We start from the raw sequence: 18,565 nt of genomic DNA, 5'->3' as shown, positions 1-18,565 counted from the left end.
CACCCAAAACAAAACAGTGAACACTGCAGGGCATCTTCCCTCCCTGTGGGGGGTGTCAGAGCTCTTTGGAGCTCCTATAATAAGTAGGCAATATCTGCTCATCCTTACAGCCACCTCTCAAGGTAAGCATGCCTCAAGGGTGGCCCCTGGGGTCAACGTCTTACCCAAGTTCAAAGCCGGGAGCCTTGAGTTAAGGTCATGAACCCAGGGGTGCCCTCTGCCACTCCCCTTCAGGGGCTCACCAGGCCAGAGCAATGAGAGAGCCATGAAAGTTCAGAGGCACAGCTGCTGTTGTGTCAGTGACCAGCGCAGGAGCTTAGGAATGTCTGGGCAGAACCCTCTGCAGAAGAATGGGGTCAAGCTGGGCTGTGCAAGCAGTAATGAGAGGACCATTTTAGGAACCAGAAGTGAGCCTCTGTGACTGTCAATTATGCAGGCTAGATGTTTACAATGAGCAGTCTAGCTTCAGGCCAATATTAACTTCTGTTCTTATTACTATCAGATTAATTGCATTTTGTTGCTTTTTCTAAATACACTTCAAATCAGAAAACCTATAATTCAGCAGTTAGTCATTAAAGAAGCGGCGGATCTACAACTGCGTTATCTGAAGCTCATCTACAAAATGAAACAAAAATCCAAGGTTGGGTTTCCTTTTTTGGTATGATAAACAGAGCATTAATAACAAGTAACAAGGACATGATTTTAGGAATGCCTGAACTGAAAAATTCTTTAGATAACAAGGGAAATCAAGGCAAACAGACTAAAGAGGATTGAAGGAATGTGGGTAAATCTGCATTTTAAACAACTGCTTTCTAGAATACACAGAAAATACGGTTGCAAAAACTTTCATTTCAAGATTATAGAAACCAAGAAATATACAGATCATGTTTATGTTAGGATGCTCTTGTACAAAGATAAGATAAGAAAGGCTTAAAGGGAGTTAGTACAATTTCAAATTATATTTCCTACATACTTCATATTTCCTACGTACTTCAGAGACTATATATAAATATGCATATACATATACACATACACATAAATAAAATAGTCTTCATTTTTCATTGTCCCTCATGATCACATGCTTTTTACATGAAGTTGATACTGTTCCACAGCTGATCAATAAAACACGGTTTACATCAAATGACCAGAGTTGTCAATTTTTAAAAACCCCAGCCTCTCTTGTGGGTTGCTGACTTCAAAGACATGCATTAAGATTATTAAGCAAGTAATGATTGATTTATTACATAACATTAAGAAATGTTTTCTTTGAAGCACAAATTAAAAGGTCACAGATGCCCCAATTTTTCTCTGGGTTGAGAGTTAAAAATGCAGAATAGATCATTTTGCTGGCCATGAAGGACACGTGAAGGGGATTTGAAGTAACTCTCCTTTCCAAGCAATATTTTAATGAAATGTTTAATATTCAGCAGTGGATTAATGAGGCTGTTCTCTATTTTCAAACAATGGTGAACAATTAAGACCCAATCTTGAAAACAAATTGACACTGCTTGTTATTTTGTGACGGTATTAAAATGACCATCACTGGAGCAACTGGCATTATTTAACAGGATGGAAAATAACCATTGACACACCAAGCAATTCAGTGGAGATATCTGAGGGGGGAAAAAAAAGGTCTGTGGCAGCTGCTGCTCCTAGAAAAGCTGACATTTTAGGATGAAAGCAATTTGACCAGCTGAAACCTTGACATGCTGTGTGCCACGTTCAGAAGTCACCCAAAATACATGCCAAGGTCCTAAACATTCTCTAAAAAGCCAGCAAGCTGTGCAAGTTCCCAGTCCTGGTTTCAAAATACTCAGAGGAGAAGAGATGGGTGCAGATCTTTGAAGGGCTCAGACTTGTGAATGGGAATGGAATTAATTAGCCACAGGAGTATTAGAAAAATCATACATCAAGTGTGGGAAAAGAAATCTATGTATGGAGATTAACTGGGAAAAACTGACCTTCCAACAGAACTCAAAATTCACTCCAAGACAGTCACATCGCCTAAATAAGCAGGAACTAAATACACTGCTCAGCAAACACATATCAAGCTGCACACAGAATAATAAATAATCTCAGTTTCTCGGTGCCTTATTATGGAAAACGAGGATAAAACTTCAGTGGTCAATGAGAATGAACTATTTTTTCATGCCTAAGACTCACAGAACCTCAGGGAACTTTTCTTACACGTTTATTAGTAGTAATTGTGTTTACCTATCTTCCCCAAGGAACATTCTTTCTCATCCCACTTCTCAAAACTCCAATCTTTGCTTCCCAGGTTACAAAGTTATTTAGCTTGTTATTTTAGATAACTTCTATAATTCAGTCCTGGCCTCCCCCCTCAAAAAAGGTAAAGTCTACATGGCCAAATTGATGGCATGAAATGATAGGTTTAAAGAATAATTCATTATACTATCAAGATCTTGGCATGCCAATTGCTGAAAAGACTATTTTGAGCTGTCAGTTCTAAAGCACATATTTTTTCATTGACTGACATGCCAAGTGCTTGATGGAATAATGAATTGTTCCCACTGACATGACCATCACACACAACCCTTGGGCTCCATGTAGCATTTTTCAGGGTGATGAATAACACCGCCACTCTTTCCATGGTGGTTCAAACTAGGAAGGTGAGGTCAGGTGTGGGGACTGGCTGAAGAGGGGGATGAGGGTTTAGAGGTGGAGGGAAGGGTGGGATGAGGACCAAGGACATGGAAAATGTCAGCCTGTCAGTCAGGGTGGTGGGGCACATTCTACATTTCTCAATTAAAAACATACATGAGTCCACATTTTAACATGATTACAGCAAAACAGCCCCTTCCGAATAGTATTTTGCTTTCTTGCTTGGAAAGGGTTTTGTTTTTTCTCTTTTTCTTTTTCCTCTGACCTGACCACTATTTTCTGCTACTGCATGCAACTCAGAAACTCAGTTTCTCTAACTCAGAGACAAGCAAGGCCACCAGAAGGCAACCAGATCAAAACCCGCACGGGCTCAGTGCCTGTTCCCAAGCTACTCTCTGCTCCTACAGTATCATCCCTGTATCACTGGGGTGGGCCAAATCTAAACCCTGCTGTGCAGTCTTGCCCCAAGGACACAGAAGCAAAGCCCAGAGCCAAGGTCAGCTCCAGAACTTATGGGGCCCCATTGTAACCATTGCCAAAAGCCCCCCATGATTCATACCAGTCAGCTTCCTAATCCCAAATTAGGCAAAAATGCCCACCCCGGTACTCAACCGACAGCGCCCCAATCAATCACCTAATGCTACCCTTCCAGCAAGAACTTTCTTTGTCTCGAGGCTGTAAAAAATGGCTACTAACCCAGGAAAACTGTTGGCTCTCCCAAGGCTGTCGGGAGGTCTGCCCGCTGTGCTTACAGCCCCCACATTATCTCTGCCCTTTGTTCTTAATGAACTCATTCCTTTCTGCAATTCTGTGTTTGGAAATTCTTTTCCAACCCACGTTCAGACTGCCACTTCCTGGCCAAAGGAGCACCTTCTGAAGGCCTGCAGACCCACTGAGCAGACTTGACGGGAGCTCCTGGTGATGTTAAGGGGCAGATGGACAAAATGCTGAATATTGACAAAAGTCACCAGCCACATAGGCCGTAATGCATTAGGTACTTCTCATTCATGTAAAGAACTTTTTCCATGTATAAAACACAGGCTTGGATCTTCACTGAGACAAATCTCTAGTTTCTCTATCATTTGCAAGTGATATGAGTTAGTGGTAAAGAACCTGCCTGCCCATGCAGGACACGTAAGAGACATGGGTTCAAACCATGGGTCAGGAAGATTCCCTGGAGGAGGGCATGGTAACCCACTCCAGTATTCTTTCTGGGAGAATCCCATGGACAGAGGAGCCTGGCAGGCTACAGCCTATGGGGTCGCAAAGAGCAGACTTAGCACAAACACATGCATCTAAAATTTATCAAGAGCTCATACAACTCAACTCAAAAAAAACAAACAACTCAATTAAAAGATAGGCAGGAGATCTGAACAGTCATTTTTCCAAAGATGACATACAGATGGCCAACAAGCACAGGAAAAAATGTTCCACATCACTAATCATCAGGGAAATGCAAATAAAACCACAATGAGCTATCATCTCACGAGGGTCAGAATGACTGTCATTAAAAATACCAAAAATTATAAATGTTGGCAAGAACATGGTGAAAAGGGAACCCTCATCGATTACTGGTGCAAAAGTAAATTGATACAGCCAGAGTGCAAAACAGTATGGAGATTTTTCCATAAAACTAAAACTCAAACTACCATATGACCCAGCAATTCCACTCCTGAGTATATCTCCAAAGTAAATAAAAGCATTATTTTGAAAAGATCTACACACTCCATGGTTCCCAGGAGCATTAGTTAGAAGAGCCAAGACATGGAAGCCACCTAACTGTCCAATGACAGATGAATGTTTAAATCAGAGGCAGAATACCACTCAACCATAAAAAAGAAATTTTTCCATGTGCAACATCATGGATGGACTTGGAGGGTATTACATTTACTGAAATAAGTCAGACACAAAAAGACAAACACTGTATCATATCCCTTATATGTGAAATCTACAGAAAAGAACAAACTAACGAATGTAACAAAAACAAAATAGACTCACAGATATGAGACAACAAAAGAGCCATTACCAGCGGGGAGAAGGAGGCAGGGACGGATAAGCTAAGGGTAGGGAATTCAGAGGCACAAACTACTACGTATAAATTAAACAAGCTGCCAGGATATTCTACAGAACATGGGGAATATAGTCAATATTTTGTAACAACTATAAATGGAATGTAACTCCTTTTTTGGAATATAACTTTTAAACTGTGAATCCCTATGCTGTACACCTGAAACATATTATTATACAGCAACTGTACTTCAATTTGAAAAGCAGTCGGGGGAGGAGCAGGCTTGGGGCTTCACGAGACAAATCCTAGTCCAAGCAGAGCCCTTCTCAACCATGTGTCCCTGAGCGATAACATCACAAATAACACCTGCCTCAAGCTCCCCTCTCCCTCCAACAGACAGCAATTCACTTTAATTCTTTAAAAAATAAATAAATAAACACAGCTTTGGTGTGGAGCCCTGTACCAAGGTCAAAGGACAAAAATCTCCAGGACTGACCGAGCCCCATAGCAACCATTGCCATGAGCCTCTGGATCTAAACCAGTCACTCCACTGAACCCATATTAGGTAAAATATCCATCCTATTACCACCTTATAGCATCCTAACCAATCACCTAATGCCACCCTTCCAGTAGGAATTTTTTCTGTCTTGAGGCTATAAAAATTGGCTACTGGCCCACAAAAGGGACGGCTCTCCCATGAGCTGGCCCACTGCTCTAACAGCGTCTCCCACTGTAACAAACTCTAGTCTCCTCTCATTCCATCTCACGTCTGGAAATTCTTTTCCAACCCACCCACAGACCACAACATTTGATTTCCCCTCCCCACCTTCCTAGTAGTCATTTTCCTACATAATTGAAAACTCTGGGCTATCCTAGGATTTCTTGAAGTTTCAACCCATTCTTAAACACTTTTAGCAAACAAATGAATCCCCACTTCCCCAGCATTCAGAATGCACACATTTTGTAAAAAGACGTTAGAGTGAGGCCCAGAAGAACCTCCCTTCTGGCAGAGCGACCGCTTGGCCACCTTACATAATTGATCCTTGGGCTTACATATTAATATGTGCATATATTTGCATAGATCACATACCTTTTGCCGTTTAATCACAGACCGAAGGGGCAGAAGCAAAGTTCGACTCCAGGCAGCTGAGAATCCTGAGGCCAGGAGAAGGTAGGCTGGCTGGCAGGCCTTTGCCGTTGGTGAGGTTCTCAGGTGATGCTGACGAAACCACTCAGTAGGAAGCAAATTTCAAGTCTGATAGCCCTGGAGCCTCTGCAACTTCTGTCTGAGGGCCGCCTGGTCTCTAGGAGTTTTTCCACCTCACAGGACTATCAGACCATCACTGAATCAAGCAGACCTCAGTGGCCACTGTCCTCAGGGTCTTTCAGGCTCAGGTGTCATCACCTAGAGGTTTCTCAGATGCTCACGGGCCAAGGACCCAGGCTTCCTGTGGGTCTCCGTCTTCTTCCTCCTCGTCATCTGCCTCCCTATTCTCCTTCTTTCACCTCCCAGCTCCTCTCCCAGCTTAGCAGGCCTCCCTGGGTGCCAGACCCCAGGTGTGCTACCTTATTTTTGCCTGCGAGGAAGCTTACCTCTCACCCCAGGGCACGGCATCTCTTGGTTACAAGTTCCTCCTCTTCCAGGCAGTCCCACTGTTTATCCTTACACATCCTCACCTGCGTGATTACCTGATTAAGATCAGGCTCCTCTATCCTCACAGTTGTTTGTGCCACGAAGTGCCATGCAGATACAAGGACCAAATACAGCCTCACAACAACCTTCAGGTTGGTCCCCTGAGTAGTGTCCATTCACAGATGAGAAAACTGAGGCTCCCTGAGTGTCAGTGGCTTGCCCTAGGTCGTTGGGGTAGTCAGTGGTAGGCCAGAGTCTGTCCCTTCCACTGCTCGGCCACCCTGCTCCTCATCATGGCTCTGCAAAGTTACTTTTTGTCCTAAGACTTCATGTGTTTGCACTTGCCTGACATCATTTCCCTGCAGAGGATGGGGGTGGGGGACAATCTCAGGAAGTCTGAACTGAGTAGGGGAAGTAGATGTTATCCCCGGGTCCTATGCGGCCACTCCAATGGACAGCCCAGAAGAGTCAGCGCTAAGTCTGCTGCAATGTCTTACCACCAAGGGGGACCATGAATATCACCATGCCAGTCACTAGGAACCAACAAGTCCAAACCTTTCCGTAGGGTTCCTGACCGGGTCTTTACTTTCACCAAGAGCGCAGAAGTTTGGCGGGAAGCAGGGGCTGCGCTGGGTTCTTGCAGCCTAGGCTCTTCATTGCTGCGTGTGGGCTTTTGCTCTAGTTCTGGCGAGCGGGGGCTAGTCCTTAGTTGTGGTGCTCGGCCTTCTGGCAGTGGCTTCTCTTGTTGGTGGAGCACGGGCTCTAGGGCATGTGTTCTTAAGCAGTTGCACATGCAGGCTCAGTAGTTGTGGTTCCTCGCTCCAGGGCGCAAGCTCAGTAGTTGCAGCGCTAGGGCTGTACTGCGCAGGCTCAGTAGTTGCAGGACACGCAGACGTAGTTGCTCTATGGCAGGTGGGATCTCAGCTCCCGCAGCAGGGAGCGAACCTGCGTCCCCTGCAAGGAGGATTCTTAACCACTGGACCACCAAGGAAGACCCCCAAAAGCAAACTTATAAATGCTAATATTTCTGGGGGGGAGGGGGGAAATGATGAGGAAGAAGAAAAAAGAACTAAAGAAGCAGCAGCAAAAAGATAAAAGGAGACTGTAAGACGCTTCCCAGCTATTGGCCCTTCTCATCAGTCTCAAGCGTAGCTGTAAAAGAATGGGTGCCTTTCTCTGCCTATTACTTTTATTCCTGGTCCCCCAGATTTATTGCCTGCACCAAGTAGCAGCCATCATAAAACTCTTTTCAACAGACTGCTATTTGAATTGCAAAAGTATGACTATCCAAGAACATATAATCTAGTACAAAGTCAATATGATAGTATTACCCAGCAATTTCTGAAAGGCAGCTTATTTGCATAGACACCTGCCAGGCAGAACGGAAATCCCATCTGGGCTCCATGTCTCAGTGTGGTGATGGCAGTAAGGACGCGCCACCATCACATCTTACTTTTAATTTAACAGGCAAGAGGATACACTGACATCTTGTGAACTGCAGGAGGAAAAACTCCCGGGCCCGTTTCCACCAAGTGAACCATAAACACTTCTAAAAGCATCTTGTGTAAATTCTCTCCCTGAGAATGTTGCTGAATATTCCCTGCGTTTTTGAAAAACGGTACGTAGATAAAGATATTTCTCTGGAGGATTTACATTTTTCTATCAGTGCAGAATGGCTTTCACTGTGAATCGGTGCTTTCGTGCTTTTCTCCCCATTTTCTGCTGCCCTTGGGGGCTGGAGGGGTTGCTGCAGTAAGAGACGTACCGGCTTCCTCAGTGTTTGCATCGTCCCCCTCAGTCTCCCTTTTCCGCAAGCTTTTCAATGTTATCTTGGCCTCTTCCTGCCTTTTCTCTGACCTGTACAATGTATGTCTAGTAATTCCCTCCTTTCACTCTTGTCCTCAGCTTTATTTACTGCCTATCCACTTTAAGGTTTTCTTCTGAGACTTAGAAACTTCACCTTTAACTTCATCTCCTGTTTGCTGAGTCCTCATCCAGCTGCCTCATGGCAAACTGGCCTGATTTCTCAGGCACCATTATTTAACCCTCTGCCCAGCTCCGATTTCTACCTAAGACCGTTAAGGACTTCTACATGTGTGTCCTTCACATTTACTTCCCAGATTATTCTGTAAACTACCATTATTTTTTACCTCTGCTTGTCCTGCTGATCAATCTCAGCTTGAGAGGCAATGGTGTGATGGGGCCACAGTGCGGCATTAAACTTGGAATACGAATGTCTGGATCCATGTCCTCCCATCACCGTGGTGTTGGGTGGGACAGTCACTCCTGGAGTCAGGCATGGCTGTGTGGGTTAGGTTCTTTCAGGCTGGAAGAGGGCACCCAATGCATGACCTGAAAGTACAAGTGGCCTCACGAAGAACTGAAGACCAGCTCGTGATTGTACTTGATAAAAAAAAAAAAGCACCAATAGCTCAGATCTGGTGTCTTGGTTCCAGAAACCTTGGCATCCTCCTCACGTCTTCCATCCAAATGGCCCTGCTGAAGGGACCTGGGTCATTTCTTTACCTTTTATCTTACAACCTCCCGACTGGATAGAATCGGCTCAGCTACTGATGCCGGGTCCAGTCAGTTGTGATTGGGTAGCACAAACTGACAGGACTCACAAACTGGGATCGGCTTCATGCCAAAAGCACTGCCTGTTACCCATTCCCCAGGAGGGGAGACAGCTGTGGCCAGTACTGAGAGAAGCCTGCCTGGAGGGGGATTCTTGTAACAGCAATCGTCAAGCTCCCTGAGAAAGAGACCCAGTGGTCAAATGAATCTGGAAACAGCACATATGACCTCCTCCTATTTAGAAACTCACAGTGGGCACGGGTATGTCAAAGGTGGGGATAAACCCTGCAAGAAACAACTCGACTTGAGGCAGTATTTCCCTGGTAAACTGTTTATTATGCAACATCTTAAGGATCCCCAGTGGAAGAGACTTTGACAAGTACTGGTTTAGACCTCCTGACCTATCTACTGCCAAGAGCTGTCACTCTGTCCTAGACCAGCCGCTCCCAATCCCTGTGCAATGCGACACCTGGGGACATCTGACCAGAGAGTCGGTTGATGGCATCCCTGAGAATCTAAATACTTTCGTGTGGGGAGAAGTCTGGAGATTCAAAATGTAACCGCTTTCCACGTACTAGAGCTTTAAATAATAACAGTTCTGTATGTTCCATAGTATAATAGCATTTACTGAACAGATAGTATGCACCAAGCCCTAAACGAGTGGGACTTTATTTTTTTTACCCTTGAATCTACCCTGCCTAATAGATATTGCCATCAATTTATGAGAAAATTGAAGCTTCATAACACTAAGCAATAAACCCCTGATCACACAGCTGCAAGGGATGTGCAAGGCTGAGGAGTCAGAGCCCTCTGATTCCTAGAGCTGAATTCCTGGGTCTACAAAACATGCTTCTCCCAGGAACTTTCTCTCTTGGTCTGAAAGTTTCTGTTACTGGTGGGCAGTCAACAAACCATAGTGAAATGAACAAAAGCTACAAAGGATCTCAAGGTCCTTTTCAGCAAAAACATCCCCAAATACTGCAATTCGTGGTTGTAAAAAACAAATAATAGCAAATACCTGGAGAACTGCATGGGTCAGATTCACGTAAAGACTCGATATTAATACTCCTTTGTTTGTGCTAAAAACTCCTCTTTAATTAACACGGTACCACTCTTGGCATTTAGACCTCAATGAACTCCTTCGTTTACACTGGGCTTCCCCGTTGGCTCAGTGGGTAAAGCAGCTGCCTGCCAATGCAGGAGATGTAAGAGACACTGGGGTGGGAATATCCCCTGGAGAAGGATATGGCAACCCACTCCAGTATTCTTGCCTGAAAAATCCCATGGACAGAGGAGCCTGGTGGGTTACAGCCCAAAGGGTCGCAAATAGTCAGACATGACTGGGCAACTAAACACAAGCACAAGAACTCTTCCACTTACAGTCTGGTTCTGCTCAATGATAACAGCACTTATATATACAATAACCTATCAAGCCCAATATAACAACAAATTTAGGTCCTAAAAAGGACTGAGGAACTAACGGGCTATCTAGAGATCCTACAATAGAGCTCTCTACCCAAGAAAATTCCTTCACATCAATGAGACTGCATTCCACTGAACAGTTTCGGTCACTAGAAATCACTTCCCAAGACCAAATGCTCTTTCCACGGGACGATCAGGAGATGGTACAAAGGGTTCAGGAATTGGCTGCAGCTAAGAAATTCCACACTTAAATCTGAAAACTGTCCAGGATAATTTTCCCACTTTACCTCAAATCAGGGATGAAAAAAATACATCACACACAGAAGCAAGGCCTTACTCCTGGCACTCAGGTGTCTGGAATCTACAATGAGAGTATTACACCCAGGCTTTCAGAGTGCAGAGGCCATTTGGAAGGGCTTGACTGCCACCTCATGGTTAAAATGTGCATTACCATCCAAAGAGGGCCCACATAACCGCAGCCAAGCTCTAAGCCACTTCCTCCATGACAAGCGTGCTTATGACATCTTATGCCATGCCCCAATAAGCTAACAGAGGAAGACGATATTAAAGTGTCTGGCAATAATAGCCCTTGGTTGTGAATATAGTACTCTGAAAGACTGGTTTCTCCCAGGCAACCATACCTGATCTGATTATTGCTCTTAGTTTCAAAAAGCAAGTGTTTTTCAAATTCTCTCTCCATTGAGTGTGTATCAGAGAAAACTATATTGTAACTGCAAGGAATAGCCTAACACCAGGACTACTTTCTCTATTTTCTTTTCCACCCAACTTCTCTCTTCTCTTTCCTTCTTTCCCTCCCTCCTTCCCTCTTTCCTTTCCTTCCTTTCATCCTTTATTTCCTACATTACCTCTGTTTAAATTCCTTCACAAAGAAAGCCCTATATCCAATTCATGGCTTTGGGCAAGTTCCTTAACGTGTTTAAATATCCCAAAGAATGTTTTTTACGTCTGTTAAAAGATTAGAGGTAGGGCCCAACACATAATAAAATGGGACAGAGAACTCATATGGCCCACAAAGCCACTCTCACCTTCTACCATATGAAGTACACAGAACTGTCTTCAAGGAGTCTTTAAAACAAAATCTGAATCAAATGAAGCCTTAGCTATAACTTTCTGTTGGCAGGCAGTAGACGAGTGGAACATGCTGAATGGTAACATCGCACTATGGACGCTGTAGAGGGCCTGGGAGATCCACCCACCACACTGCAATGGGAATATTGACCACTGATGGATCACACCAAGCTCCTCTCCAGGAACTGTCTTCAGCTGAAGAGCTGCCCTGCTCCAGACGACACCCCTCTGGAGAAATGTTGGTATTCAGGGATTCATTGCTATGAGGATCTCCAGCATTTACAATCAGCTCTACAGTGCCTCCCTGTGGCCTCACTTGCAATTGTGTTGCAGCTCCACAGCTCCCTCCACCCCAGTCTTGTCCCTTTACTTCCTTCCAGGTATCCATCAAGGAGCATCTTCCCCAACACACCACCTGCATACAAATTTACACCCCATAGTCTGTTCCCCAGGGTACACGACCTGAAACATTTCTCCAGAGTCTCTTCCCAGCATAATAGCTACAGTTCTCCTCTTCAAAGTCAGGCCATTCCTCCTGTTGATATTCCCTTCAATGACTTCCATCTCATCACCATCAAAGGACAAGAGCCTTGCCATTTGAACACCAGGCCCATTACCTCTTTGACCTCATCTCCTCTGCCCCCAATACTGGCTTCCTGGCTGTTTCTCAAACATACTGGGTACCCTCCTGCCTCAGGACCTTTGCACATACTATTCTGTCATCCTGGAATACTCTTTGCCAGCTATCTACATTGCTTCCTCCTTTAAGTACTTTAAGTCCTGACTCAAAGGTGACCTCAACAAGGACTTCCCTGACCCTCTACCTAAGTGTGCTGGACTCTACCCACCCCCCAGAGCTCCAGAGCCCTCATTCCTGTTTTAGTTTTGTCCATACCATGCTTGTATCAACATCCAACACACAGTATATTTTCCTTATTTATGTTAATATCTGTCTCCTCCATCAGAAAGCAAGGGCCATGGAGGCAAGGATTTTTTTCTGTTCTTCTCACTTCGGTATCCCCAGAACCTAGAGTAGAAATGTACACAGTAGTTGCTCCATCAATATTTACCGCATAATCTGGTGTATAAATGTAGGACTATAGATGTGGAATCAGAAGACATGTGATCTTTAGGGAGGTCCCCTAAACAGTATCTGACTTTTGTCACATTAAAAAATGGGAACAACTAAGTTGAGTTTATACAGATTATGCAATATACCATGAAAGCATCACATAATAAACTGCTAAATAATTTTAAGGTACAACTTTTCCTTAAATTGAATTGTCACTGACCTACTCAATTCGTATAATCTAGAGCGACCAGATTGCACACACACACAAAAGGTAAACATCTGACATTCAGACATAGAAAATCCTGAAAATAGTCTGGTGTTCAAATAAAGTATAAAAAGATTTATTCTAAAGCCATATCCCAAATGTACAAACAATGACATGCATCTCTTTCAAAGACTTAATAAAAAGAGCAGTCTTAACATTTTAAATTTTATAACAATTTGAAGACCTTCTTTTGCTCCCATCAAAAAGAAAGTCTGATAAAAGTGAATTACATAAAGTACCTAGTGTATTTTCTCATTTCTATAAAACATACTGTTTCTTTGTGAAATATGCAAATATAACATTTTATTATGAAATTGTTTTCAATGTCTAAAATTCTTGCTCATCTACAGAATCACATTGCCAAACACTTCTTAAAATGAGGTAAGAAGATAAATGCTGAAACCTTTTTTTTCCAGGCCATTTTTTTTAGATGTTTCTGCCTCTCTGACTAAACATGCAACATAGCCTTGACAATTCCTTTCATGTGAATGATCTTCTCAGTGGATACTCAGTATTTTGGACAAAGAACAGCAGCAACACCAATCATTTCAAAAGTCATGTTGTAAATCTTTTTAAATATTGTAAAAGTCTCAAATCAAAGCTACTGCTATAGTGATTCATTAATTCATTTACAGATATTTTAATAAATATTCCTAAACTCTAGAAGACTGTTGATAATCCTTTAAAGCAGGAGTCAACAAATGTGTTCTGTAAAGGTCCAGATAATAAATATTTTAGGATTCTCAGGTCACTTGTCTGCTGTATATTCTTTTTTCTTTTAACTACTCTAAAACAAAAAAATTTAGCTTTACTGTACTTTGTTAATTCCTTACTTTAAAAAATAGAAGTTGCTAGTCTCTAAATGAGATTACTCAGTGTTAATAAAATGTAAACTTCACATTCTGCAATAAAACAAATCCGTGGTTTCCAACCACTAAATTGAAGGTTCATAAACAGTAAGAAGTGAATCTCATTGAGGGAGTAGGGGTGGCTGTCAGATACCCTTTTTAATCTATGACACTTTCCTATGGCTTCTTATTCATTTTGAACTGGCTAATTCACGTGTGTCTTTACCCTTTTTTGCCTTTACTTTTTTTATAGGGGAAAAAAACTCTCTACTTGTGGCTAACCTGAAGTTTGCAAAATCAAACACTGTAATAGCTCCATGCTAAAAGAGGTAGACGGATACACACAGGTATATGCACTTACAAATATGTGCACAATGAAACCGTTTCATACGTAAATGCTCTCCACAGCTAAGAAGGAGCCGGTGGGAACCAGCTAGAAGATACATAAAACCGTTCTAAAGAACATTCTCATTTGTTTTTATCATATGTGGTTGCTACATGTGGGGAAAACATGATTTGCATATGAAATATATGAATATGACTTAAGGAAACAGCATGATTTATTTAGGTTCTGGATGACTATAACCTGGCGTTGACTATAAGGATATAACAGAGAATTCATTGGGACGAAGTTTGGACTCTGATAAGAATAAAACAGATCTATTTATAATACTGTTTGATCTGTAACACAGTCCTATAGCTTGGTCCTAAAAACCACAACCGTGTGTGTGTGTGTGTGTGTGTGTGTGTGTGTGTGTGTGCGTGTGCGCGCGCACGCATGGGTGTGTTGCATGTTTTCCTTTCCAACTATGAACAGTAGTGTGTGTGTGTACATTGCATGTTTTCCTGTCCAACTATGAACAGTGCTATGAACAAACTATGGCAAAGAAATGAGTTGTGATTTTACTCAAACATATCATTATCAAGTTGGAAGCCTCTAAAATGATGATCTCATGGTATTCTACAAAAACACTTACAATTTCTAAAACTAAGAAAGTTGCAAACTTTGGCATCCCTAAGAAAAAACCTCAATGATCCCAGTGAGCCCAGGCCTAATTTCTGAACTATAAAAAGTAAAGTTTTCAGTGCAAAAATAGTATCTTGATAAATAGCAATAACACAAAAATCAAACAAAACACTTAAAAGCTATAAAAGACGTAAGTAATATCCTGAAGGCATTGTATTGGTTTTTGTTTTTTTTTTTAAAAAAAAGGTGATTTGGGGCTAGGAGATAACAGGCTGTTTTACCTATTTAACTGTGAAGTAAGTCTGGGTGCAGGACTGCTCAAAAACTCCCTTTTGGCAAAAAGACTCAACAGATTTATAGCTCATCATGTTTTTTCTTAAATGGCCACTTTGGGTGTTGCAATACATGATCTGCAGCCTGAAGGACAAGGTACATAAATTCTTCTACATCAAAAGAATAGTTGGTAAACTTTGGATGCTCCCCCAGAGTTGGGTGGTGGCCCTGCAAAAATAGCAAAAGACAAATTTGTAAGCTGTTAAGCATGTGGTTTTCTGAACAAGAATAAAATTACTTCACTTTGGCCAAAAGCAACTATTTTAATTTATGCTCTACATCAGAGGCTGGGAATTTTTTTCAGTAATAGGCCAGACAGCATGTACTTTCTTCAGCTCTGTGGACCACAGAGTCTCCACCACAATTATTCAACCCTGCCACTGAAGTGCTCAAGGAGTCATAGAAAACATGTGAACAGAAGAGAAGGGCTGTGTCCCAATAAAGCCTTATTTATAAAAACGAGTGGAGGGCCAGATATAACCCACTGGTCTATAGTTTGCAGATCCTGTCTCTAAATAATTTAACAGATCTCTCTAGTCCCAAATTTCATGAAGGTCACTTTTCCACATAAAGATAGAGAATAATTAACTTCCCCTCTCCCACAAGTTTGCAAATATTAAAAACAATTCACGATTCCAAAGAACGGTTTTATCTTTGGATTGAAGCTTAAAGACAGGTTGCAATTTAATTAGATGCTTTAAGCCAATTAAAAAATAAAACAAGATGATTTTTGTCATTGAACTTTACCTTATCTTGAGGAAAGACTTTGTTCTGCCTTCGCCAAGTGATGTAGTGGACACCTCTCAGCCTAGCCAGGTCCAAGTAACAACGTTCATCTCCACAGTTGTACCTAAGGACACAAGGGCATCTGTACGTGGGGCTTTGGCCTGGGATTTTTGACCAATCCACAGTTCTTTGGGGAAAAAAATTCACCACCCAAATACGTCCTTGCAAAAGATTGTATAAACAGTACACAGGAAAGAGAGAGAGATTCATGTTCATAGCAGCATTATTCACAACAGCCAAAAGGTGAAAAGAATCTATCGACTGACGAATGGAGAAATAAAACGTGGTATATAACCATACAAGGAATCATTGCTAATAAAAAGGTATGAGCACTGATCCACGCCCCAACATGGATGAACCTTGAAAACACGACACTAAGTGAAAGCAGCTGGTAAGAAAAAGCCCACATATTGCATGATTCCCCTTCTGTGAAATGTCCATAATGGTAAATCTACAGAGACAGAAAGGAGATTAGTGATTTCCAGGGGCTGGGAGGAAGATGGAATGAGAGTAACTGCTGAAGAGAACTGATTTTCTCTGGGGAGCAATGAAAATATTGTAAAATTGTGGTGGTGGTTTCACAACTCGGTCAATATCTTAAAAGCAATGAATTATATGATTTACATGAGTGAACTATAGTATGGTATATAAATAAAACTTGTTTATAGAAACACACACACACAAGAGTGAAACAGATTATTTTAAAAATATTTCCATAACTAAATCATCCTAACTTTCAAAAAGCAGAACAGGATTAAAGAATGGAGGAGATTTTTATCAACAGGTCTGTGAACTTGATATCAACTCCTAATAACCCCCGCTTTGTGCATAGGAACATGGCCTTGAGGTGGGTGGGTAACACATTCTCCAAAAGAAACTGATCCCAAGACTGTTGACCTCCAAGGACTGAAATGTCTCAGTGACATTTTTTTCCTTCCTTCCTTTTTCTCTTTACCCCCTCTTTCTCGGGGAGAAAGAACTAAAATAGAATCCACAATGATCTAGCTATTTCTCTAACATATATATTTATTTTTAAGGGTTTTTCAGGGTGTTGAAAGTTCATGACAAATCTTTTTCTAAAGAGTCTCTCATTTGAATGCCAAGTTATTTTTGAAATACGACCACAAAATCAAGATATTTAGTTACAAGGGGAAGAAATCAGGTAACAGCAATCACCGTTGGTATCCAGAGTAGAATTATTAAAGGAGAGAGGTCCACGTCTCCACAACCAAGCACCGAGTTAGAGGAACGCTGTGGGAACATTACTTTCACCTGAGGCCTCAGTCTCCTGTGTGTGTATGGACTCAAACAGGCCCGTGGAATGGTATGGTGCCTGTGAGCACCAGGCAAAGAGGTTGGCTTATGTTTTGGAGCTGTGTTCTTCACTAGAAGTACAGATACTCAAACCTTTTCTCTCTCTTTTTAAATTGTGGTAGAAAACACATGACATAAAACTTGCCATCTTAACCATTTTTAAGTGTGCAGTTCAGTAATACATACAGCTCACTGTTACAACCAATCACCAGAACACTTTCATCATGCAAAAGTGAAGCTCTGTCCTAATTAAACACTTCACCTCTCCCACTAGTTCTTGACACCCGCCCTTCTACTTTCTGTCTCTATGAATCAGACTTCTCTACATACCTCATGAAAGTGAAATCATACAGTATTCGTGCTTTTCAGAGTAACATTTCACTTAACATAATGTCCTCGAGGTCCATCCCTGTCACTGCACGAGACAGGATTTCTTTCTTTTGTAAAGCTAAATAGTATTCCACTGGGTACGTGTGAGTTTGCATCACATTTCATTTACCCGTTCCATAGTCAATGGGCAACTGAGTTTCTTCTACCACTTGGCTAATGAGATAACACTGCTATGAACATGGGTATGCAACACACAGGTTCTCTTTTCACACAATAACTACACTGATGGCAGAGAGAGACTTTCAGTTGACAAGCACACAGGAATGCACTCAGAGCAAGGAAACCACAGATTCACATCTCCCGAATCCTGCTGAGATGGGGGAGGAAAGGGTATTTGCTTGCTAAGGATGCTAATCGCAGTCTTCAAACTTTTAGGTCTTTTTTTCTTTTCTTTCTAGATGTATATATGATGTGACTGCTTTGTAATAATTAAATATTAAGCCTTTTGAGGCTCTGAATGAAAGTCTCAGCAAGCAGAAAAAGCATTATCAGCTGCCTCAATATTAAAGTATCCCCAGACACTTACAGTTCAAACACCGCAGCCCAGTCTGGAAGGAAAAGCAAATGGGTAAGACCAGCTCCATGCATTCCAATAAATATGTCTGTGTTATGCGTGATTCTCAGCTGATCTAAAAACCCAAGTTCCCTGTGAACATAAAGAACAACAAAAGAAAGGGGAGGAGAGGGAAAGTACTGAGTTGAGTAAGCTCACGATTCATGGTAACAACATTTATACAAGTGTCTTTCCCAGTTGAAAGTACATTTCCTCATGATATTTGCCAATTTCAAGCCTACTGCCATTAACGGCTTACTTAATAAATAAACATTTTTTTTCTAAGGTAAGCTTGCCTTTTTTAAAACTTGCATGTTCTTATTTTAGAAGGAAACTTTTATACCTGTCTTAAATGAAAAACTAATAACACATGACATAAAACTGTAAAAATGGGTATAATCAAGCTAAAAAGCATTATTCCAAGGTAGGTAGGTAACACTACAAGGCAAAGCTCTGATTCCAAGGCTCACTCACTGTTTAAAAAGTGGAATTAGCAAGCATTACTGTGATGTTATGATATATTTAGCAACCAACTGAAAACTATTTCCTTAAGATCATACAGGAACTTTTCAAAAATAAATTCTTGCTTGCATGATTTGAGTTATTCAGTTGACATCTGTGTACTGCTAAAATTATCTCAGATACCATGAGGGCATTTTCCTGCCTGTGCAACAGATGAATTCACAATT

General features: G+C 41.8%; 2 protein-coding genes across 5 annotated transcripts in view; both read right to left on the bottom strand.

The window, feature by feature from the left end:
- The window catches only part of TAFA4 (TAFA chemokine like family member 4), a 219,572-nt gene extending 208,521 nt beyond the window's left edge, over positions 1-11,051 (bottom strand). The window contains exon 1 of the mRNA XM_069561698.1: positions 5,721-11,051. The gene's annotated coding sequence lies outside the window, so the exon portion shown is untranslated. The remainder of the gene's footprint in view (positions 1-5,720) is intronic.
- EOGT (EGF domain specific O-linked N-acetylglucosamine transferase) overlaps positions 1-18,565 on the bottom strand; it is a 56,177-nt gene that overhangs the window by 3,321 nt on the left and 34,291 nt on the right. For 2 of the 4 annotated variants that reach the window (XM_069561685.1, XM_069561686.1), the window contains exons 15-17: positions 17,850-17,969; positions 15,581-15,683; positions 12,740-15,001 (exon numbers count right to left, since the gene is read on the bottom strand). In XM_069561685.1, coding sequence (XP_069417786.1) covers positions 14,855-15,001; positions 15,581-15,683; positions 17,850-17,969 — 370 coding nt within the window. In that variant the 3' untranslated portion in view covers positions 12,740-14,854. Of the gene's footprint in view, positions 1-12,243; positions 12,376-12,739; positions 15,002-15,580; positions 15,684-17,849; positions 17,970-18,565 lie in introns of those variants that run through there. The other 2 variants (XR_011250864.1, XR_011250863.1) reach the window with 2 other exon arrangements.

Source organism: Ovis canadensis, chromosome 19 (assembly GCF_042477335.2).
Source record: "Ovis canadensis isolate MfBH-ARS-UI-01 breed Bighorn chromosome 19, ARS-UI_OviCan_v2, whole genome shotgun sequence".
NCBI classification, from domain to species: Eukaryota; Metazoa; Chordata; class Mammalia; order Artiodactyla; family Bovidae; genus Ovis; species Ovis canadensis.
Note: the sequence above shows the minus strand (reverse complement) of the source record. Positions and strands in the feature narration are given on the sequence as shown.